This window comes from Sinocyclocheilus anshuiensis, unplaced genomic scaffold (assembly GCF_001515605.1).
Source record: "Sinocyclocheilus anshuiensis isolate Anshui unplaced genomic scaffold, SAMN03320099.WGS_v1.1 scaffold624, whole genome shotgun sequence".
NCBI classification, from domain to species: domain Eukaryota; kingdom Metazoa; phylum Chordata; class Actinopteri; order Cypriniformes; family Cyprinidae; genus Sinocyclocheilus; species Sinocyclocheilus anshuiensis.
In genome coordinates this window covers 293,564-317,559 of record NW_015554128.1, presented here as the reverse complement: position 1 = coordinate 317,559, position 23,996 = coordinate 293,564, and the positions used below count along the sequence as shown (strand labels likewise).

Sequence of the window (23,996 nt, the reverse complement as noted above, 5' to 3'; positions counted from 1 at the left end):
TCTCTCTCTTATGACATTATTGCAAGGTCACAGATTTCATCACAAATTATGCATTAGAATTTATTTAAAAATGTCTATCCTCATTACATATATGTATACCTTAGTGATATGCATGTTGCACACTTTTACACATTTTCTAATACTACATTTATGCTTAGTTTGAGCTATGAAATAAATTCACCCCAAATTTGAGACTGATAGACTTGCAGATGGTGCTGGTGGTCTCACAGAATTTGTTCTGTGTGACAATGCTGAAGGAGAGAGTCTGGTCCATATTGCAATTATCCTAGAGGGGTTACAAACAGTAATATGTCAGGCAGTGATAGAAGTTGCCACAGATAGGTAACTTCACTAAACAGTTGCGATAGTTTTGCAAATTGAAATGCATGTTCACCACATTCTTTTTTTTGTTTGTTTTTTTTTACTTTTGCTTAATTTTCTTATACTTTTGCTTCATCTAAATTATTGAATCATTGAGTTGTTGACTCAAGAACAGCTGCAATTATCAGGTAAATTTGCAAATGAATCGTTTAGTGCAATTTGTAAATCAATTCAATAGATTTAATGAAAAGAATCAGCTTTTGTCAGAATGGGTATTGATTTCTTCAGTTCAAAATAATGAGGAAAAATATGTTTTAATTACATGTAGTTAAGTAAAAAGTATGATATTATTCTTTTGAATGCAGTAAAAGTAAGAGTTTAAAATACAAAATAAAACATACAGATACATTACAAATGTATTTAAGTTTAGTAACAAAGAAAAAAATACTTAGTTACAAATGCTGGTTTAAATACAACCCAGTGCTGGGTAAAATAGGGACAAAGCCAGCAATTGGGCTGTTTTGACCCAGCGGTTGGGTTAAATGTTTAACCCAACCTTCTGGGTAGTAACCCAACCGCTGGGTAACCCAACCCCAGCACTGGGTTGTATTTAACCCAGCATTTTTTAGAGTGTGTCCATCACTGAGTGACACAGACATGGACAAACATACACGGGCTATGGTGTGTTCACATTCTCTGTAGAGGGAGTATCTCCTGCCATCAAAAGTCCTAAAATGACCTTCACCATAGATGGTACAGGTACCATAGCATGTCTTTTCAGTACAAGTCCACATCCCATTTTTGCATGTGCTGAAATATAAAACATACAAATTATTACCATACTATTCTCATCAATGTTAAAGGGTCAGGAAACCCTTATTTCAGCATCAGTTAGTTAGAAAAGCGAAGATGGGAGATAACATGGTAATACCTTCTGATTCAGTCATTTATTTTTATCAGTCTTTTATTATCAGTTTTATTTTGATGTTGAGTAAAAAAAAAAAAAACATCAACAGCTCTCATAATGCAAGCTACAAAATGAACAGATATATTATTCATGGTAAGCTCAAAGTATATTACACAAATGTACACAATCTTGTGATAGATATAATTTAATTTACTTTCAAACTGGTCGTGAAGCAGCTGTTACCCTCATAGTAAAAATTAATAATTTGAATGAATATTATGAATATATCCACACAAAACAAATGATGCCCATTACTACTCAAAGTAGTTTTCTAGGGCTAATCAATGTAAATAATTATAAAATAATTATTAATTTTATCATTATTCATAACCACTATTTTACAGTAACTATGTTTAAAGAATAAAATTTTTAGAGGCAAAATACTGGTAATTCTCACCTCACACAGTTAAGACTTGTGCAAACAAGTTCTCGCACAACTGTGGTTGATTTAATTTTCCACTCAAGTCAAGGCTGGGGTGTGCAATATATAACGTCTGTCTAATATCGTAAGTGTTGTTTTAATGATGTGCGATCTGACATTATCGAGTATAGGCTATGACAAAAAAACAAACAAAAACACACCCAGAGAGTGCACGCATACACTGTGTGATTTAGTCTATTAAGATGCATTTAGAATGCCCATAAGATTCAATATGTTCTGCATGTCTTTTATATTTATATCATTTAATATAGTTAATCTATATCACACCATTTTTACAGTGCCGTTTTTCTCCAGATACTAGCATTGATTTTATACAAGTTTAATGAACTTAGTATTGAGTTACTTACATTTTAGATTTCTGTGTTCCACTTTTGCTAGTTTAACGACGGAAAAAAACGGTCGATGCGCCAGGCGCATGGTCCAAAAGGGTTGTACCTATTCTCTTAAAGGGGACCTATTATGCAAAATTCACTTTTGCATGGTGTTTGGACATAAATGTGTGTTGGCAGTGTGTGTACACAACCACCCACACGTCACATTAGCAACAGGCCCCGCCCACGAATGTTGACAGACACTGCCGTTTTAACATAGAACCGCCCTGAGCAAGTTCACAGAGAGTTGTACACAGTCCGCCATTGCTGCACTGACGAGAAAGTCTCCCAAACGTTTTAGGTGTTCTGTAGCTGGATGTATGAATCCACATAGCTCTCTCCTTACTCCCGAAATCTGAGCCACTGAAGACAAGGTGGATTAATTTTGGTTAAAATTGCATATGAAAGCAATGTGAAGTCGACCGCTGGAATTAGTCGAGCTCTTAATCACAAGTGGGGCTTAAAGTTTATATGGCACCATGAGTTATTTTTATCGCGCCGTGCTCCCGTCTGTGTAATTCATAAAGTGCATTTTTTTTATACACAGTACAATCAGATGACTGACTTTTAAACCGAGTGCGATTTCTGTAAAGATAACAGGCTTGTACTTATAGTGGAGTGTTTATTTGCAAAGGCTAGCACCGGTATTGCCGGAGCTTGAGCTCTTGAAGCTCCGCCCTCTTCTCCGGAAGCACCAGCTCATTTGCATTTAAAGGGAAAGAAGAAAATGGTGCGTTTTGGCTCATACCCTAAAAGTGGCAATTTTAACAAGCTATAAAAAATGATCTGTAAGGTATTTTGAGCTAAAACTTCACACACACACACACACACACACTGGGGACATCAGAGACTTATTTCACATCTTGTAAAAAGGGGCATAATAGGTCACCTTTAATGAGTCATGAGTGTGTTTTGGGCGTAGCGTGCAATAAACCAATAAGAGTCTCATCTCCCATTCCCTTTAAAAGCCAGTTGCACTTGCACCATCGCGGATTCGCTATTTACATGGCGGAATTAGCAAGAGCAAAGACAGAACGCTTCTCCAGAGAGACACAGGTTTGTTTACGCATTAAACTCGTGGCCACGAGAAAAATATGTCGCTCCCTCAACATAAGAAGTCGTGGCCACGACATAAAGATGTCGATACCTCGACAAAATTATCTTGTGGCCACGACATAATATCACGTTCCCACGAGTTAATATGACGTTCCCACAAATTAATATCTTGTGGCCACGACATATTAACACGTTCCCACGAGTTATTATGTCGTGGCCACGACAAAACTAAGTGAAGCAACCATGTCAGCTCCCGGGGACCGTAGGAGACGGATCTGTTTGTGTGCGAGGTTAAAGCACACGAGCAGACCATCTACGAGGCACAATAATAATCTTTTACATTGTAATTCTTTCATTTTTAATATTTGGCATGTTTGTATGCTGCTGCGCGTCTCTGTGTGTAATAAGCAGAGTGTACGCGTGGTGTGCACTCGCCTATAGGCGCATATTACTAACGCGCCCTGTAAATAAATAACCTAAATAACCTTAGACCAGGTTTTAGTTGGTCAATGCCGCAATCTTTTTCAGTTGCCTCAAAATAGCAACATGCCAACAAAGTGCCTGAACACACCTCGTTTTTAGACCAGCACGGCCAAGGGTGAACAGATGGCCGCAAGTGCATTTGCTATTTAAACAACGTGGCACTGGACATGAAAATGATAACTGCGTCGGGCTGAAACTAGCAAAAAACACTTGCGACCTGCCTGGCGTCGCATTGCGCCGGGTGTATGATAGGGCCCAAATTGACTCGCTAGTCACTCGATTAACAGTGACTTGCTGCCACCTACTGGTGGTTTTAATTTCACATTTCAAGTATCTTTTCATGTTTTAAATCTTTTCAAATATCAATATTCAACTTTTATGTTTAAAACAAAACATTATTTGTAACTGCTGGTTAGATGCATCCATGTCCCCTCTTAGCTGCATTAAACAGTGTCTGTTCCACTTCAGATGCAGATTACATATTTGCAAAAACTGTTTTCTTATGTTGGAATGAAAGAGTCTTCGTTCCAGATGAAGTGTCTCTTATGCTAACCCAAAGATACAAAATGGAAGAAAGAGTTAAAACTGAACATAATTTTTCTGCTTAAACTGTGTATAGAACAATTTTTTATATTTATTTGCTCCTTTTATATTTTTAATTTACTTGTTCTTTTACTTTCAATACTTAAGTAAGTTTAATATTTAAAAAAATACTTTTCATACTTAAGTACAATAAATACCACATACTTGAAAACTTTTACTCAAGTAATATTCTAAACGATGACTTTAACTTATGCCAAGGTCATTTTCTGGTAAGATATCTATACTTTTACTTAAGTGTGGCTTTCAAGTAATTTATCCACCACTGCTAATAACAGACAGGTCTGACTCAGGTGCAAAACCAATCAAAACGTCCAGTTCAGCAAACTAAATGTACAAAGCAAACTTCGTACCAAGTTGAAATCAACATTAACAACAACATTAAAATAAGAGCTCATGCATTTTTACATGCATCTGACTGACAGATAAACCATGATTTATTTGTCAATCAGATGCACGTAAAAGTGTTACTATAGCAACGGTGGACTCCAGGCACATTTTCGGTAGAACGAAAAAAGAGCATATTATGTAACATGTTAACCCATAGTTAGGCTTGGGAATCAAAAATCGATTCCAATTCTGGAGTAAGTAAATTTTTAAGTAAATTATTCCTTCCCCTGGTTTCACAGACAAGGCTTAAGCTTAGTCCCAGACTAAAATGCATGTCTGGGCTGTTCTAACTGAAAGAAACTTGCACTGACATATCTTAAAATATGTCAGTGCCATTGTTTTGTCTCAAGATGCACACCAGTAATGTTATTTTCTAAGGCACATTTATAAAAGATACTTAAATGTCCTAATTGAACTATGGCCTAATCCTGGCTTAAACTAAAGCCTGGCTCACACTGTGCGATTTTGACCACGATTTGGTCGTCTGAGACAAATTTTGAAAATCCTAAAAGATTCCTATAATCCTAGGCTAAAATCTGGAGTCTTTGGTCGTTAGTTTGACATGTTCACCGACAGCCGTTTAATGACCGTTGCAATCAAATTTGACCTCCGACGGAGTTCTGGCAGTGTCAGAAGATTTGGCGCACAGTCCTGCAGTGTGACTTCTCCTACAACGAACGTCAAATTGTCTTCGTTTTTCAAGACAAGCCATGATCAAAATTAACAATAGTATAACAATAGTTTTAGTTGTTATGGTGCGTGTCCACCGGAGTGGAGCAGTGGACACTCTGAAGCTCAACTTTCATAGGAATGAACTGAAAACACTCGCTCTGCTCACCTTCACCGAACGTGTCATGGGTTGATTTTTCTTGCACGGGTCCGTTTTTAAAGCGTCTTGACTGTCGTACAGTCTGACATTAATGACAGCTGAGATCCTACATTGTGACATGAGGATCATATTCGTACAGTCTGACAAGCAACAATCGTAAAGAACTGTTATAAATCGCACAGTGTGCGCCCGGCTTAAGCCCTGTCTGTGAAACCAGGCCATAAAGTAGCAATACTTTTTTTCAAGATGTAATATTGGTGTTGGGTGTCCCAAAAATGTGTCTGTGAAGTTTACCCCACAGATCATTTATTATAACATGTTGAACATGTCATTTTTGGGGCATGTCTAAAAAAAAGAGATGTTTTGGTGTGTATCACTTTAAATACAAATGAGCTGAATATTCCCACCCCGTCTTCAGAAGAGGGCGTGGCGTATACATCTCTGCTTTGCATACCTACAGCAATAAACAGCTAGTAGAAGCAACATGACTGAGAGCGAGAGAACCGGTGTTCAGCCGTACATGTATGAACTGGAGTCAGACACAGATGAATGAACCAGGACGTCTCGGAATGGTTATTTGATACATTTATGTACTTGTAGAGATTTCACATCCCATTTGCAAGAACAGATGAGCAACACACAAATATTTCGGTAACGTTCGATATGCGCTTTAACGAAACAACACACGCACACAATGAATAGAAACAAGGTTAAAAGTAGACGACAGACATTTGGTCTCTAATACAACAATAGCTTTAGCCGCAATTGTTGTGGAACTGGCTAACAGGCACATCGACTGAAATGGCGATTTACTAAAAAATCATAAAAAATTAACTGTGTGACACTTACTTCTGGAGGTGAAGCTCGATCACGAACAGTTGGTATTGATCTATCCTTACGCAGGGCCACATTAACAATAGTGCTAGGCGGGGGGTGAAGCCCTGGGGCCCGAGCAAGGAGGGGGCCCGTGATTTGACTGTGGAGCACCGATCACCAAAGACCCACCACGCCCCCCACTAATTAGCACTGTTAATTAGTGGAGCTTTGCCATAAATTCCATGCATTACCATTAGGGATTGAAATGTCACTTTTGAATTTGGTTTACCAATCAAATGCATTTATTCTATATTTGACTTTTGAACGACCTTCGCATATCTATGAGGTGATCACTGTGCCTTATTGGGATGTCCGCATTCACCAATCAATCACCTCCACTGTTCACTTTGTTCTAGTCTAATCTGGAAATCGTCACGGTAAGAAATCTTCTTCGATAGGTAGCCTGAAAATGTCAACTATTTAAAAAAATGTGAGAGGAGCTCACAAAAGGAAAAACTTAAAAGACAAGCAGCAGAAAAAAACATGAGTTATTCAGTACATGAGTATTCAGTATCAGGTTATTTTACTAAAGCTGTTGATGGAGTGAAAGTTGTGGAACAGCAAGTGGACTGGACACATGGACCAGATAAAAACACAGCGTCATCGTCCCCACCGATTTTAGGTTAGTTTGATTTTTAACTTGACTGATGTATATTGCTTTTTGTGTTTGAACAAACTATATATTCGCTGAAGGGGTGGACGATAACCCGCTTGAAATATGTCAAACGTGTTGCGCCGTCATGATGTAAACTTATCATTTAAACACTTTTGTAAGCATTGTGGTTTAAAAACAAATGATTAAGCAGTGGGGGAGAATTCATTTTGGTAAGCCTGATACGCGCTGTGGCGCATCTGCTCGTACAGCGCCTGACTAAACTTGAGTTCTTTCTTTCTCGTGCCTTGTGCTTGAACGTTCAAATACATATAATTGTGTCAAAATGCCCGTCTTTGGGAATGTCCTCGTAAAAAGCCCTGCAGAAACTCATAGCCCCAGGGCCCAGTGAGGTCTTAATACGGCCCTCTCCTTAAATAACAACTTTTTAGCAAAGCCTGCCTTGTATTGCTCCTCGTTCATAAAGCAGTAGTGAAATGATTTGCGCAGACATAAACGAATTTTGGTACATTTTGAGGTGCATTACCTTCAAAAATAAAAGTAATCCACTGCGTCCTCAGTGGCTCAGATTTTGGGAGCAAACGAAGACTTTTATGTTCAGTCTTTCATCCAAACACATAACACCGGCATTGCTTAGGAGACATTGTTGCCGTTACAGCTGCTCAAGCGCGGAGAAAATGGATGACAGTGTACAACCAAACACAACTCGCTGAGGGCAGAAACTACAGTAATGCAGGACTGTCAGTCAGCGGCCGTGGGTGGGGCCTAAACAATGTGACATCACAATGCTAAGAGAATCAAAACCGAATGCCTAATGAGACTGGTTTGGTTTAATGGGGATTAAAAAATAAATAGTGGGTGGATTTTTATCATTCTAGGGTGGTTGTGTTCACACACTGCCAGCACACATTTATGTCCAAACACCATATAAAAGTGGATTTTGCATAATATGTGCCCTTTCTAATTTTTTAGTACATTTTCCACCACTGAGTATTTGACATGCATACCAATGTGGTAAATAATTTCATTAAGTGTTGAAATGACAATGTAGGCTAGTACAATTTTTCACAATGGTTACTTATTTTACTGATGTTATGATAAGTCTTCTGTCCACGCTAATAAAAAAGGCAGTGGATGGCTTAATTTATTTGGGAATAATTGTTTATTCAAATACTGAGTGATTAATGCAGTAAGCTATTATGTCAAATAATATTTCGGTGTCTGAGATTTGACTAGAAAATATAATGCAGATGTCAATCACATGAGACCATGGCTTTACTATTCCCTACATTAGTCCACTAATATAGTTCAAGTTTATGGAGTGAATGAAATCGAGTGAGCGACACTCGGACATTGAGTGCACCAGAAGGGCTGCTGCTTTTAGTAGCTGGTGCTTGCTGTTTAATAATCATTTGAAACTTAGCAAACAGTGCCAGTAGTAATGAAAACATTGATCTTGAACTCTGTCATGAAAACTAGCATGTATAAACCTTAATTAAACAATTTAATAATCAATTAAAAAGAAATTAATATTTGTATGAGATTACGCTGTACCCTCATTGGACTAGCAGTTTGGAAAATGGATGGATGGATGATTCAGCTGCAGGTGCCATCTTCTGGCAGGCCGTGGGAATTCATTCAGCAGGACCCTCACAGGTCATTATGGGTATTCTCTAGCACTTGAGTGTACATTGGTTATACATGTCTTATTGCGGTGCATTATGGGATTGAATGAGTACACTTGATAAAGTAAACTATGGTTTTCAGACACCACTACAAATGGCTGTCCCCTCAAATAGTGTCCTATTTGAGGGTATGGGGGCGATTTCTGACACAGTCAATCAGTGAGCAGGAAGCAGATGGACAAGTTCAAATTCTGTTGTTAAAGGCACGATGGGAAACAACTCGTTGATGTCACAGCCTAATGCTCTTTGGCTTAAACAAGCGTGATGTGTTGCTCTCTTTGTTTTACTTTGATATTAGCATTCTGTAAATACAAAATATATTCCCAAACACTCTTGTCAGAGCATTCGCTGTATAGAATAGGTGATTTCTAAATTATCTAAAATAAATGTGTGTATTAAATTAAAAATGGATGGAAAAAAAACACTTTTCTGTGGGGGGAAATTAATAAGTGATTTGGGTGTCTTGTTTTAAAACAAAATTTAAATTACATCCAGCTTATTAGCACCCAAGTAAATAAGTGTGAATATCCTTTGATCTCACAGGTGTCTGATCCACTTCAAGAAGTGAAAACGGTCAGTCTTGACTGCATTTATTTCACTCAGCCCCTGACTGCATCCACCTACTCTGGTCTATTTTCAAGGCGACGTGAGGTGCATCTCAAACAATGATGTTTCACCACATCACATCTTCTGCTATTTTGGCATGATGTAGATTTTAAACAGGGAAGACGAAAATAACACAAAAAATCCCAACCACTTTTATCCTAAAATTAAAATTAATGGGTGCTATCATTGCTTTATTAGATATTCAGCAGAACATCTCTGTTAACAACTTAGAAAATGCAGTTCAGTGTTTCAAGACTCTTAAATAATACACTACAAAACATAGGTTATCTATATGATGATTGGGTAATTGGCTCACCAGGTGTTACAGTCCTCCTGAACTTGTTTTCCAGGTGAATAGATGAGCCCATTGTGGACACAGGTGCAATTTTTCCTCTCCACACACCTACCTTCCCCATCAACTAGAAGGTCATTTTGACACATACACCCTGATACACACCCTGTACTCACCTACAGACAAAACAAACCAAGAAGGAGCAGCATTAGTGCAACATCATATTCTCTGCAAGATTTGCTATTTCAAGTTATCAGTGCACTATAAAAATGCAAAATAATTATATTATTCTTTTCATTTTCTTTCATTTTTCATGTGTTCTCATCCAACCATCCATTCTAACTCACGCAATTGTTGGGGTCTTGTTTCTCACATGTCCTCTGACACTCCGTCCCTTTGTGTCCGTGTTCATGTTTTGAGCAGTTGAAGAAGACCATTGGATTCACACAGTCTAAAACAACAGATACATGGATGAGGAGCAGAAAAATTGCACAAATCATACCAATGTTGCCGTATCTTAGTGACATCTCAATTTGAATTTGGCAGGTGGAACTGCTGAAGAGATATTTTCAGCTCACCTTCTTGGCTGGAGCAGTGTAATTTGCCAAGGTTACAGGTGCTGTAATATGTAAAAAATAATAATAATAATAAAAGCCATCAACAGTTACAATAATGTTTTATCAATAATAAATAATGTGTCAATAATGTATGCTGAACTACTATTTTTACCATTTAACACCATTATTGTAGATTATTCCTGATGGTTTTATGACCTGGTTGCCACTGTAACAAGAACACTGGTCAGCAGTCACACAGCTGCCGTCATTATTGAGGTAGGTGTCCTCAGGGCATACACAACCATCTACAGGTGTGAAGGACCCTTGGCAGGTGCTATCTTGTCCACTAAGAGAGCGGCATGTGCTGCCACAGCTGGTCACGCTGTAGGAGTACTTCATGTTGCCTGGACACTTAGTCACTGTGCAGACAGACAAACACACTTTTGACGTTTCTTTTTTAGAAAGTGATTCAAACACAAGGTAATGTAGATTTCAAACCATATATTACATTTCAAGCCATACATATAAACAAATAAATACTTATGAAGTTCTCACCACAGGTGATTGAATCCATCCAGCCCTGGAGAATGACTCCTCTGGCAGCACAGGAGTGGGCATAGTTGGACACAGCCGCACACATACACTTCCTAATATCTGCACATTTGCAGGTGTCATAGACACACCACTGCAGAGGATGAAACCCAGATTATAAGAAAGAGGGCTCTTTAAATTTGTATATCATATTTCATTTACCCTATCATTTCGTGCAAAAACACTCACTTGGTAGTAAATCTCAGGAGATATTTCTGAATGACATGCGGAAAAAACTCCTTTTGGGTTTGTAAGACAGGAACACCAGTTTTTAGCTACTTTCTCTGAATGAAAAAAATAAAAACACTAGAATTTAATTATGACAAAATAGCCACATTTTAACCTTGACAAAAAATGAATAGGTCATTGTCCTCTAGTATCCCAAATTAAACAAATCAAAACTATCAGGCTGGGAAATTTCTGTACACTACAACAGAGCCTTTATGTTAATAAAACTGAGTACCTATCTCCGAATGCAGGCTACAGGGGTTGTCAAATGTGTTTTCAAGATTTAGACAACTGTTTTGGTTTTTCCAAAAGTTGACAAAGGTTATTGGTGTGCCCTCGGTGATGCCCGACTCTATTTTGAAGTCATCTAATTGGACATCATTGTAGTTGCCACATAGACCTGAAAGAAACAAGATACATAATTAAAAGCACAATACCTGTAATTTATTCACTATGAACTTATACATTTTTTGAAAAGTCCTTTCTTAAAGCGGTCATATATATTTTTATATCCTTTTAATAATTGTATAAATCTTAGCAATGTTAACAATTGGTCATTTTATAATATTTTAGTATTAAAAGTTACTCTTTTTTTTTTTTTTTACTCGTTCCACCTTCCACAACAAAAAGGGCAGCGGCTAAGCAATAGATGCTCTTTACATTAAGTACAAATAACGATAGATTCTACACGTATTCTACATGTAAAAATAGCAGCATTTTCTTTGCAAAAAGTCTAAATAGTAGATGCTGTTCATACTTAGTGAAAAAATGGCAGATATTTGCACCTCATTATTGTAGTACATTATAAAACAGCATGCAGTAACAACATATTGAGTTTAAATTATCATATTTCTTAAACTTACTAAATGGATGCCGCCTTATATTGGGACAATAAAGCCCTCCCTACACCTACCCGATAAACACTTTATTATACCGGCAATGCACTTTATTTCCATTTTTTAAACATTTCATTTGTTTTTATTGAAAATGAATGTCTTTCCGATCTGATATGTGATGGGAAAAAAGAGAAGAATGAGTTCGGCAAGTCGAACTCAGGTTGATCGCATCAAAAGATTCCACGCCCTACACCACTGAGCCTTTTGTTCAACATGCGTCTTTTGTAATGTTGTCTACGCCAACCAGACATTGGTGAGTGGAGCTATAGTGTAAATAACCTCTGCCAGCATGGTGGGCTATTTGCACATAGTGTAAATAGACACTCCATAACAGAAAGTCATTCTAATCACATATTTTTGAAAACTCACCGCTCATCTTTCCTTTCTCGTCAGGGTTGGCAACAATATACAACTGCATAACTGGAGCCAACTGGATTTCTAGACGAAGACTCTTCATATCAGCAATGATGAAGGAGGAAGAGGGCTTAAAAATGCTCACAGGACCTGGGACAACAAAATGGGTGGTTAGGACACAAAACAGAACATCTAGTCATCAGTGCCTTTTTATTAATGCTAATATGCTCTATATGCTATATCTACATTTATAGAAGAAAGGAAAAGCCTTGCATCTTCCAAAAAATGCATTTAATTATGTTTAATTTCATTTAATGTTCAACATGCTTATAATAGAGCAATCCCCATTTTTGACAACCCACCTGTGGTGGCAGGAAGCTTATATGGACCATCTTCATTCAGTGTCACAACACCATTGGAGGAAAAACGAATCTGTTTTATAAGTAAAACAACAAAAAAGAAAACAAAAACAATTGTTGTAACGGCATCTTGAAGGATTTTGATACATTTTTTTGAGTATAAAAGTAAAATGGTAGTGGAGTATGCCGTAGGTACTGTGCACTTTGCTGAAAGTAAGTGTGCCATTCTGAGCATAGACACATTTGCTGGTGCTCTTAGAAAAAAATAGTTGGGTTATTTTAGAATTTGAATGATGAAAACATGGAGCAGTAGGAAAATTAAACAAAGTGCTTACAGTGGTCCCTGGGATGACAAGGGTAACTGAATTTAGACATGTGTCTGATCGGGTCTGATCACACTTTGCCAGGTTTCCCATGACAGCAATATCACTGTCATTAGAGCGCTGAGAAAAAAAAAGAAAAAAAAAAAGATTGTAAGAACCTCCAAATTATATAGTTTGTATATTCAGGTTCACGGAAACCTTTATAAAGTCCACACTTTTCTAATTGTGGGGCTCATCTGCTGTACTGACACAGACCTTAGTGAGGATGTAGTCACAGTTGCCGCTGAAGGTGAAGGTCTTTCCATCATAAGTGGTGATGTGAGACCCTCCAACAACAGAGCAGATTCCGGGACATTCCAGGTATGTACAAGTCCAGTGTCCAGCGGCACACACACTGACACAGTACAGCAGCAGTGTTAGCATGGGGACATGCATATATGTGGTATTAAAAGTGAATTTAAAATATTTAAATGTAAAAAAAAAAGTTACCATTTTTTGCAAGTTTGTTTGTAAGACTCTCCTGATTGATATACTGTGCCGTTGTGCACACAAAGGCATTTGTTCACAGGAATACAACCACTGTGACCAATGTCATCCTCAACCGTACCTTTACAAAAAGTAGGCAAAATGGTGTACCATTTTCATTATGAACATAATAAAATAAACAGTTCTGATATTAAGCTCTGCTCGCAGCTAATGCAATTCTTGAAGCATGATAAGCATATTTTTGCAAGGAGAAGCTTCATTTAAAAATAGACCCATCTAGGGGAATCTAGGTGCAGAGCTTTTGTAAATCTTTTCTCACCAAGAGGGCAGAAACAGCCGTCCACACAGTGTTCTTTACACAGTACACTTGCATCTGGACCTGAGCAGGTGTTCTTGCACGGATTCCCACACTCCAGGTATTGCATGTTCAGAGGACACGTCTTTGCTGCTCCGCAGAACAAATGAAATAGTATATCACAAAATATATCATCATTGCTGCTTTGCAAAACTGCAATTAACTGTTATGAAACATAGAATGTATCTATCTATTGTTTTTATATATTAAAAAAATGATTTATTAATGATACACACGACAGAGCTGTTCTGTCCTCCATGTTCCTGGTTCTCCTCCAGCATGTGTGCACAGTCGTGAAATCTCTGTGAGCGTGTTGCAGAGACAGTCATCATTGCCGTAACACTGACACAGATCGTCTTCGCAGGCTTTTTCAAATGAACTCATGTCCATCACCCTGTAACAGTCACTAAACCCCGGCCTGCTGAGATGCTGCTGGCAAATGTTTGTCTGGGAAGTTCAGAGGACACTAATTTTTTTAGCATTTTAAAGGCCTTTCAACTAGGCAGTTTTATTTTAGTATAATTGAGATACTATTGTAGTTTTTATTAATAGTCTGATAGCTATATATAGTTGTGTTTTGTCATGATTAATTTTTGTTTATTTTAAATGTCTATAATTTGTATCGATTTCAGTTTTTTATATTATTATTTTATTTTAGTTAGTATGTATTTTATTCCAAGTAAAAAAAAAACGGTTTTAGTTTTATGATTTCCGTTTTCGTTAACTATAATAACCCTGCAACTATAGGATAACATAAAAATGTTTACAAATATTGAAAAACTGATATATAATAGAATATAAAATCTAAAAGAAGCAATAAAATAACATCTCTTGTTCATCGTATACATTGAGTATATCAAAAAATATCCGTACCAATGTTCCAATTAGTAATTGATATAAAACAATTTAAAATATAACATTCAACATTTACACTGAAAAAAATTCACCTGTTTCAACTTAAATACATTAGTTCAGTTGCTGCATTAAAATTTTAATTTAAATCAACTTAAAAGTACAAGTAATTTCAACTCACTTTATTCTAGTGAGTTGAAATAACTTGTACTTTAAGTTGGTTTAACTTGTGAGTTGAAATGACTTAAAATTTTAAGGCAGCAACTGAATTTAAGTTTTTAAGTTGAAACAGGTGGGACAATTTTTATGACATTCAGGCACAGCTCCAAATTCTGTTAAAATAATAACAACTTTAATTTTGTTTCATAATACCTGGTTTTTGCACTGATCATTAGGATGAATTATTAAGACCTCACAGGATTCAGTTGGTAACACTTTCCATGTCGCCAAACCTATACAAGCCAAATGTTTGGATGTCATATATTAAAATATGAATTACTAGATAATTTTTGTTTTTATCAAAATGAGGTTTACCGTTGTCAAATGAATCATCAGTCTTGTTGCCGTTGAAGTTTCCACAAAGTCCACAGGTCTGGCTTTGGTACTTTTTCGGAAGTTCAATCTGGGGAATATCATATTATGAAATATATGATTAACAGATGACTGAGATCAGGCCCTATTTGTCCAACTGTGTCACAAATATAGGTAACACTTTATTTTGATGTTTCACTTTAGACATTCTGCAAACTAATACAGCTAGTATTAGTAGAATATCCACTGAATATCTGCTAACACTTTATTTTAATGGTCCCCAAACTGACATTCTTCTGCTTATAAGTAACTTTGCAACTTTCCATGTCAGCTTATTCTACTAACACTAATCATAACCCAACAGTCGACTAATACTGTACTAATACTCTAATGAGAGTTACTTGACACTTGGCATGTGATGGTATCAAAATTTCATGTTGTGATAATTGCTGAAGCTTTTTTCACGGTATACACACTGTAAATAGGTTGCTGTAAATTTTACAGTAACTTACTGGCAGCTGGATGCCAGTAATTTACTGTAAAAATGGTTACAGTATTATTACTGTAATTGCATTTACAGTACAATAATGTCTTTACTGTATTTTATTTACAGTTTTATTACCGTATTTTAATTTACAGTATCACGATACTGAAATAAGTTGCAAAAAAAGTTGTCATAATACAGTATAACAGGTTTAATAACTAACAAAAAGAACTGAACATTTAAATACAATAAAGCAATACACAAAAAATTTATAAAGTAAACCAATGTTTCAAACACATTAAAGTGCAAAAGAATTAAAAAGAACAATAGGTAACCTTTTACAATAATCTCATTAACCTTAGTAAATGCACTAACATTAACAATGAGCAATAGCTACATTTGTTACAGACGTTATTCTTTGTTAAAAAAAATACAACTGTTAGTTCATGCTAGCTCGGGTCCATTAAATAGCCTAATACTGTTACAACTTTTGATTTTAATAACATGTTATTAAATGCTGAAGTGAACTAAGATTAACAAATGCTTTAGAAGATTTTTTGGCAGTTTATGTTAACTAATAAATTAACTACTGTTAACTAATGGAGCCTTAATGTGTGACCAAATGATAACGAATCAAAACATTTTCAAACAATATCTAGTGCATGTTGTAGTCCAGATTAAAAACATTGAAAATAAATAGTCGATTACATCTAAGTATTTAAGTATTTGGCTCTGTGATGGGAACCATTGTGAATAAAAAATTCTGAATGGCTGTTTAAATCATTTAAATACTGCTGTTCAGAAACAGAAAGCACAGCTGCCTTGTTTACGGGGTTACAGGGATAACGGCTGCATTTCTGCTGTTCCAACAGCGCCATCTGCACCAGCTTAACATTATCATTTAAAACTTTTTAAATTTTGATTGATCTAATATCTGTATTTTAGTAAGTGCCGTATTAAACGAATTTCAGGGCTGTGTATATAGGCCATTACACAAAATCATCTGCAATGTTTTAATTGGAAAGATAGTTTACAGGGTTATAAAAATAAAAAAGAATAACCATTAGGGAACGCTCTGTTTAAGTTATTTTTAGGTTATTTTAAAAAGAACCACCCTGCAATGTTCTGGGAACCTTATTTTATGGTTGCAAAAAAATAAAACCTAAAAAGAACGTTCCTAGAATGTTATTTCTTGGTTCTCAGAAAAATAACCAAACGGGAATCAAAAACTAACGTTAGGGGAACGTTCTGTGTTTGCTGGGTAGTCATATAAATGAACAGAGATATGGCATACCAGTAATGATCGGCCCTTCTCCCAAAAGACATTCACTTCATGATTCTTTGAGATCTTAACACTTGATGCCCTCAAATCGACTGTAATTCCATTCTTAATGGTTGTATTATACAGCCTGTTAAAGCAAGTTTTAGAGAGAGAGAGAAAAAAAATCATATTTAATAAAAGAAAGAAAAATCTTTTTTAGATCTGTTTTTATAAATTATACTAATAGTTTTTAGAAAATATAAGACATTTGGATGCAGTGTCAAGTTTATATAAAAAAAAAACTCACACTTTGTTATCCATGATGATGTTGTTGGTGGTGAGTTCAATGACTGTGCCCTCCAGATTGACTGTGATTTTGCTGAAAATGACTGAGTTATTTATTATCTTTTTTTGCATTTCAATGCTAAAATACTTGCTGTTGCACAACTCAGCCAGAATGTAGTTGCACGTGTCTGGCACTTGAAAGAAATGACCATCGAAGGTCTTGAAGTGGAAATTTCCCCATGTGCTACAGATCGTGGACTGATGATCGGGATTTGGTACAACTGAACCAAGAGAGAAAGTTTAAAAATGTGTGCTCTATAAGTAGTAAACAGTAAATAGTAAATAGTAAACTGGCACTGAATAGGCACTGAATAAGCAGTTTCAGTGATTTAAAAAAATGAAGGACTGCATACCTGTAGTTACGATCACATTTGTCATGTCAGGGAACACTAAAAATAGAAAACAAAGAGGAACATCATTAAACAGTTTGAATCGTTTTAAATAATTAAAACTCTTTTTAATTATTTTAATTATTTAATTAATCATAAATCAATGCATGTAGTACTAGGGCTAAAATAATTAATTGACTAATTATGCTAGGTGCAATTAATAAACTAAAATTATAGTCTCTATCGGGTCAAACTCAGTTTGTTCAAATTAAAAGTTTTGATGTGCGTATATTATTGTACTTATAATAATAATAATAAGTTTTATTTATAGAGCACCTTTCCAGGGCTCAAGGACGCTTTACAATGTACATTCCACTAGAAAAGAATAACACTGAAAGGGGAGACAATGATTACAAACAATAGTTAGTAGAAACAGTAAAAGAGCATTATATAGACGGGACAACATATAGCAGAAAAGAATCTAGCACACCAAATACAAAACTTAAGGATGGTAACATTCAGAAAATAAGTGAGTTTTGAGTAATGATTTAAATTCAGAAATATTATTAACACAACAGAGTGAGCGGGGGAGAGAATTCCAGAGTTTCGGTGCAATAACACTGAATGATCTGCCCCGCATTGAAGAGAGGCGATACCGAGGGACAACGAGAAGGGAAGAGTCCGAAGATCGTAGTGAACGAGTCGGAGTGTAGGGGAGAAGCAGGTTACAACGGTACGAGGGAGCCAAGCCATGCAATGATTTGAAAGTGAGCAGGAGAATTTTGAATTTAATACGATATGCTACTGAAAGCCAGTGGAGATCATACAAAATTGGGGTGATATGAGCGGAACGCTTGGTGTGGGTAAGTATTCTAGCTGCAGAGTTTTGAATGTATTGTCATCTGGAAATGGAGCTGGCAGGTAAACTAATGAAGAGGCCATTACAGTAATCAAGGCGTGATGTAACAAATGCATGGATAACAGTTTCAGTGTCTTTAACACAGATGATGGGACGGAGCTGGACAACTCGACGCAGATCAAAGAATGCTGATTTGGTGATAGAGTTTATATAAGCCTGAAAGGAGAGAGAGGAATCGAAGATTACACCTACATTTTTAACAGTACTTGATGGTTTGATGTAAGAACCAGCAATCTCACAGGTGAAATTAGTAGGAATATTGCTAGTGAGTGACAGAGTTCCAATAAAAATGATCTCAGTTTTGTCCATGTTAAGTTTCAGAAAATTTAATTTAAGCCAATGTTTTATTTTGTTCACACAAGCAGAGATTTTGTCAATTTGGGCAGGGAGAGCAGGTGTACAGATAGTGTATAATTGGATGTCATCAGCGAAAAAGTGATAATTTAGACCATGACGTTGTAAGATCTGACCAAGTGGCATTATGTAAATTATGAATAATAATGGCCTGAGAACGGATCCCTGGGGGACACCTTGCTTCAGGGGGACAGTAGGTAATCGAAAATCCTTTACTGATATGTAAAATTGTCTGTCAGAGAGATAGGAAGGACACCAATAAAGGGCATCACCAGAAATACCCAAATCTGAGAGACGAGAAATAAGCAATTCATGGGAGACTGTGTCAAAGGCAGAGCTGAGATCAAGTAACAGAAGTATAGACAAAGAACCAGAGTCACCAGAAAGTAGTAGATCATTCACTACCTTTACCAGTGCAGTTTCAGTATTATGGAGTGTGCGAAAACCGGATTGAAAGGGATCAAAGAGATTATTTTCGATTAGAAAAGATTGAAGCTGAGAGGCAACAGTACTTTCCAGTAATTTAGCAATGAAGGGTGTACATAGATAGAGGGTGTACTTAGATAGAACTGAAGGATCAAGGTTGGGTTTCTTGAGAACAGGGGTGACTGTAGCGGTTTTGAGTGGCAGAGGAAATGAAGCAGAGGTAAGTGATGTATTAATGAAGTGAGATAGGTGCAGAAATAAAAGAATGGCAAAGTTTCAGAAGAGAAGTAGGAGCAGGGTCAAGTCGACAGGATGAAGAGCTGGATTTCAAGATGAACTCAGAGACGGAAGATGGAGTAGTCAGAGAGAAAAACAAGTTAGGGACTTGTAATGTTGTGCAATAATATATTAAAATGAAAAAAAACCAAAACTGATTATAGTCATCTAACCTGCTTGTGTCAACTGGAGCCCCAGCAGTAGGACGACCCATCTCAGCATCCACATCTGGGACATCCTCACAGTCCCCATGCAGACAACAACCATCCTCAAGAGCTAATGTGAACTGTCTGTCAAAACTTGCTCTTTTATAGTGAATTTTCATCTTTGGAAAAATGTAATTAGAAGGTGGAACCCATCTAATGCATTACCATGGGTTTCTATCTTTTAATCAGACAAATGTTTATTGTCCTATATAGCTGTGTTTGAGATTAAATATTTATGCAAACCTTGGTTGTGAAAAACATTTTTGCCACTCACAAAACTGGGTGTATCTGCGTTTCATCTCAAACTAAACAAGGGTGTGAATCCAGTGGGCACATAATTCTTTCCTAGAGAAACTTATCAATATCTACCCATCTACTAGCTGTTGCTAGTTCTGGGTTAGCAAAAAGTCTATTTGCATTTACATTTACATGACACAACATTGGCAGTTATTTTTACGGTTTTTCAATGAAAATAGTTCCAAAAGGAAATCAAAGCAGGAAAGAATCTACAGCACCTTCATAAATTGAAAACATGAAAAAAATAAAAAATAAATACAACAGATGAACATTTGTTATTAGTCATTTTAAATGTAGAATTTAAATGTAGGACTGTATTTTTTAGGGCTTATATGGAACTATAACATGCTCAAGACCTGTCTGGAAATACCTAAGCTGTGCAGTTCCTGAAAATAAACCTCACGCACTTGCCACTGCTCTATGTGAATATGTAGATTTACTATAGCAAAACTAAAATGTGTTTAAAAGTACGTCTGACCAAATCCACCGGTTCGGTTTGGCCCAAACGTCAAGCTACGCCTATGCTGGCCGGGTATGCGGAGCATTCGCAGCTTATATGGACGGAACGCCACTGGTGTACATAGGCTATTATAAATCAGTACATCAACAATAGTGCATGACTTAAAAAAATGTAAATAAATGAAAAAAAAAAAACTAAATGTACACATACGTTTGGTTGGTTCAGACATAAGAATTAATAATTTCCTGCATTTATATATCCTGGTTGGTCTGTCACTTACAACACACGATCAAATCCATTTACTAAACCTGATCATATATGTGATTTATTAGTGAGATTCCAGGCCTTATTTATCCAACTACTGTATGCCACAACATCACTCCATGGTTGTTAGACCACTTGATAGACTTCCACCAAAAGTCAATATTCAAAAATGTATGATTGAATACAATGTAAGATGTCTGGAACAACCAGCTGGTTTGCTGTTGCTTATTTATTCAATGCTTTTCTGTTTAAATATCTTATCATAATTAGAATCCATATCCTGTTTCGTGCCTAATATGTTCCTTGTTTCTTTTGGATTGCATGCAAAGAAACAGTACTTCATAATTGTCTGGTATTATCAACAATCCTAAATCACATGGCCATTACAAATATTACATTGTATTTACACAGAGATCGAATTAAACCATACATGTGCAGAGTGGTCTACCTCCCAAAAGACAAGCTGTTCATGTTTGTCGGAGATCTTGATACTTCATTGTAATTTCAGACTTGTAGGATGCATGAATTAAACATCCTGTCAGACCTGGTATATTACAAATAAACACATTTTGCATGATTAATCAATTTCTATTTGAAATATGGTGGTACTTAATCTACTGCTAAGGATTCTGGGATTGACATTCTCACATAGCAAAAGTTTTAATAATAGGAAACAAAGTCAAGATGCCAACAAATAATATTCCATATCAGTAAATAAAGACTAATGTGATTTACTAAAAAAGCAAAAACTGTGTTATTACTGTAATGAAAAAGTATTTGTGATTTGTACTTATCGTACTATAATATTGGACAAACTGTCACATGGCTAACCCTAAATCAATTATTAGCCATAAATCAAAAATGACAGTTAGTTGTGCTGCAGGCACACTCCTCAACATGGATGTACGTGTAGGTCACTATGTCTCCGTTTACGCAACCAAGATTCACTGTGCGATTACTTGAGCGAGTGGCCTGCCAACAGCTACAAGAGGTCAATCCAGGTTCAGTGTACCTATGTATGTGAGAAAGAGAGAAAAACACATGTATAGCATTTCAAATCGGTCACTTATGAGTGTCTGTTTCAGTTAGGATGTGGCCTGTGTAGGTCTGTGTGTACTCACCTGCTAAAGCTGGTACAGTCTCCACCACAAAATGTCAGGTCCATTTTCTTCTATGACTGACAGACAGTCATTGTGATTTAAGTAAACGCAAACGGTCTGTACTTGACATCCTTTAATTTGATCCACACCAACAAAACACAGGCAGGTAACATGGAGAAAGTTGTGTTCATACAGGATGTAACACATATTAGGGTAAGAAGATGAGATAATTTAGTATTTTTTATTGATTATTTGTAATAATTATTCCTTTAAGTTCCATTTTTGTCCATTTCAGTTGACCAAACATTTACCCTTACCTTAAGTATATGCAGTGTTGGGCAAGCTACTCTGAAACTGTAGCTTGACCAGCTACACGCTACTCATAAATTAAAGTAGTTATACATTCAAGCTACCCTTCTGAAAAAGTAGCTAGCTACACTACAAGTTACTGTCAAAAAGTAGCTAGCTACATTGAAACTACTTTCAATTTTTTTATTATTATTATTTTTTTTTACAATTAACATTACAAATAACGAAATAATTATTAATGAAGAATTATAATGAAGTTATAAGTAAAATATAATGAAGTTACAAGTAAAATATTTGGGGTTTAAAACAACATACTGTAATGCAATCATGATTTCAAAGAGTAGGGTGAATTCAGGTTGATTGGGACACTTTTCCAAGCCATTTCAATGACAAAAAGTTTCCCAATCATTTGATTTTGTAAACTATTCGATACACACAATAATAAAATACAGTATATTGCCATATATTGTCATAAAATAAGCAGGTTAAACTCACAGCACATTCGGTATTTACTGGCTGGGAATGGAGACGTCAATCGTCAGCTGTGTGAATCCCGCCACAACCATCCTTTGACAAATGATAAGCGCACTACTATATCACGATTTTATTTTCTGTTCGATTAAATGTTCATTACAAAACTGTGGGGGAACAGATTATATTATGACCGTACATCATTGTAAAATAGACATTTGATCTAGAGTGCAATAAAGAAGAAAAATTAATCAGTTTAAAAAGGCTATTATTCACCTCCTGTGTGTGCTTTAAGTCTTCGACGTAGACCGCATTTTAATCTTTGTTTTGCATAAATTACAGTTGATTCATGTGAAACATCCACTCCTGTGTACATCTTTTGCAATATCATCAGACGATCTCTTGTCGGTAAGACTGTAAAGCTGCGCTATGCGTGAGATCAAAACAACAGATGGCGGTAATTAACAACTTTAGTTTGTGATCTAGTCAGAAGAAGACACTGCGCTGCTTCAATGCATTACAGACTCGTGACTCGTCAGAACGCAAATGCGTTTGGTCGCGCTACACCGTTTGCTGGAAAAAGTAGTTAGCTACAGGAAAAGCTACACTGTTTTAAAAGTAGCGTCGCTAATGTAAAGCTACTGAAAAATGTAGTTAAGCTAGGTTACTGAAGCCCTGCGGATTGCATAAACTGATTACAAATAATCAGTTGTCATTCTGCTGGACCTATCTGCCACTTTTGACACTGTGAATCATCAGATTCTTCTGTCCACCCTCTCATCACTGGGCATCACAGGAACTTCATTTCACTTGTTGGAATCCTATCTCACAGGAAGGTCTTTCACAGTTGCTTGGGGAGGGGAGGTATCCAAAACACATCAACTGGTCACTGGGGTTCCTCAGGGATCAGTTCTTGGAGCCTTCCTCTTCTCCATATACACTACAACACTGGGATCCAACATAAAAGCACATGGTTTTTCCTACCATTGCTATGCTGATGAGACACAGCTCTATTTTTCTTTTCAACCAGATGATCCAAAGGATCTCAGGCTGCCTAGCGGACATCTCAGCATGGATGAAAGAATATCACCAGTTCAACCTTGCAAAGACTGAACGTCTCGTCTTCCCTTCGACACGACTCTATAGTACAATTTCACCATCCAGCTGGGTTCATCAACAATTACCCCATCAAGTTCAGTCAGAAATCTTAGAGTAATCTTTGATGACCAGCTGACATTCAAGGACCACACTGCAAAGAGTGTTCGATCATGTATTTTTGCACTGCACAACATTAGAAAGATCAGGCCCTTCCTAACGGAGCATGCTGCACAACTTCTTATCCAGACTGTAAACTCCAGCTGAAAACTTATCTCTTCCAGTTATGAAATTATGCACTATTTATCATCTATAAACCATGATGTAACCACTAGAT

General features: G+C 36.5%; 1 protein-coding gene across 1 annotated transcript in view; it reads right to left on the bottom strand.

The window, feature by feature from the left end:
* Window positions 1-19,782, bottom strand: part of LOC107670193 (mucin-2-like) — a 40,934-nt gene extending 21,152 nt beyond the window's left edge. Inside the window, exons 1-23 of the mRNA XM_016462715.1 lie at window positions 19,631-19,782; window positions 19,028-19,092; window positions 17,507-17,542; window positions 17,116-17,374; window positions 16,842-16,956; window positions 15,067-15,154; window positions 14,905-14,984; window positions 13,917-14,127; window positions 13,645-13,770; window positions 13,329-13,446; window positions 13,095-13,233; window positions 12,852-12,959; window positions 12,520-12,589; window positions 12,173-12,307; window positions 11,143-11,307; window positions 10,869-10,963; window positions 10,644-10,773; window positions 10,261-10,507; window positions 10,110-10,150; window positions 9,879-9,982; window positions 9,556-9,707; window positions 993-1,131; window positions 182-286 (exon numbers count right to left, since the gene is read on the bottom strand). Coding sequence (XP_016318201.1) covers window positions 182-286; window positions 993-1,131; window positions 9,556-9,707; window positions 9,879-9,982; window positions 10,110-10,150; window positions 10,261-10,507; window positions 10,644-10,773; window positions 10,869-10,963; window positions 11,143-11,307; window positions 12,173-12,307; window positions 12,520-12,589; window positions 12,852-12,959; window positions 13,095-13,233; window positions 13,329-13,446; window positions 13,645-13,770; window positions 13,917-14,127; window positions 14,905-14,984; window positions 15,067-15,154; window positions 16,842-16,956; window positions 17,116-17,374; window positions 17,507-17,542; window positions 19,028-19,092; window positions 19,631-19,782 — 2,880 coding nt within the window. The remainder of the gene's footprint in view (window positions 1-181; window positions 287-992; window positions 1,132-9,555; window positions 9,708-9,878; window positions 9,983-10,109; window positions 10,151-10,260; window positions 10,508-10,643; window positions 10,774-10,868; window positions 10,964-11,142; window positions 11,308-12,172; window positions 12,308-12,519; window positions 12,590-12,851; window positions 12,960-13,094; window positions 13,234-13,328; window positions 13,447-13,644; window positions 13,771-13,916; window positions 14,128-14,904; window positions 14,985-15,066; window positions 15,155-16,841; window positions 16,957-17,115; window positions 17,375-17,506; window positions 17,543-19,027; window positions 19,093-19,630) is intronic.
* Between the last annotated feature and the right edge of the window lie 4,214 nt (window positions 19,783-23,996).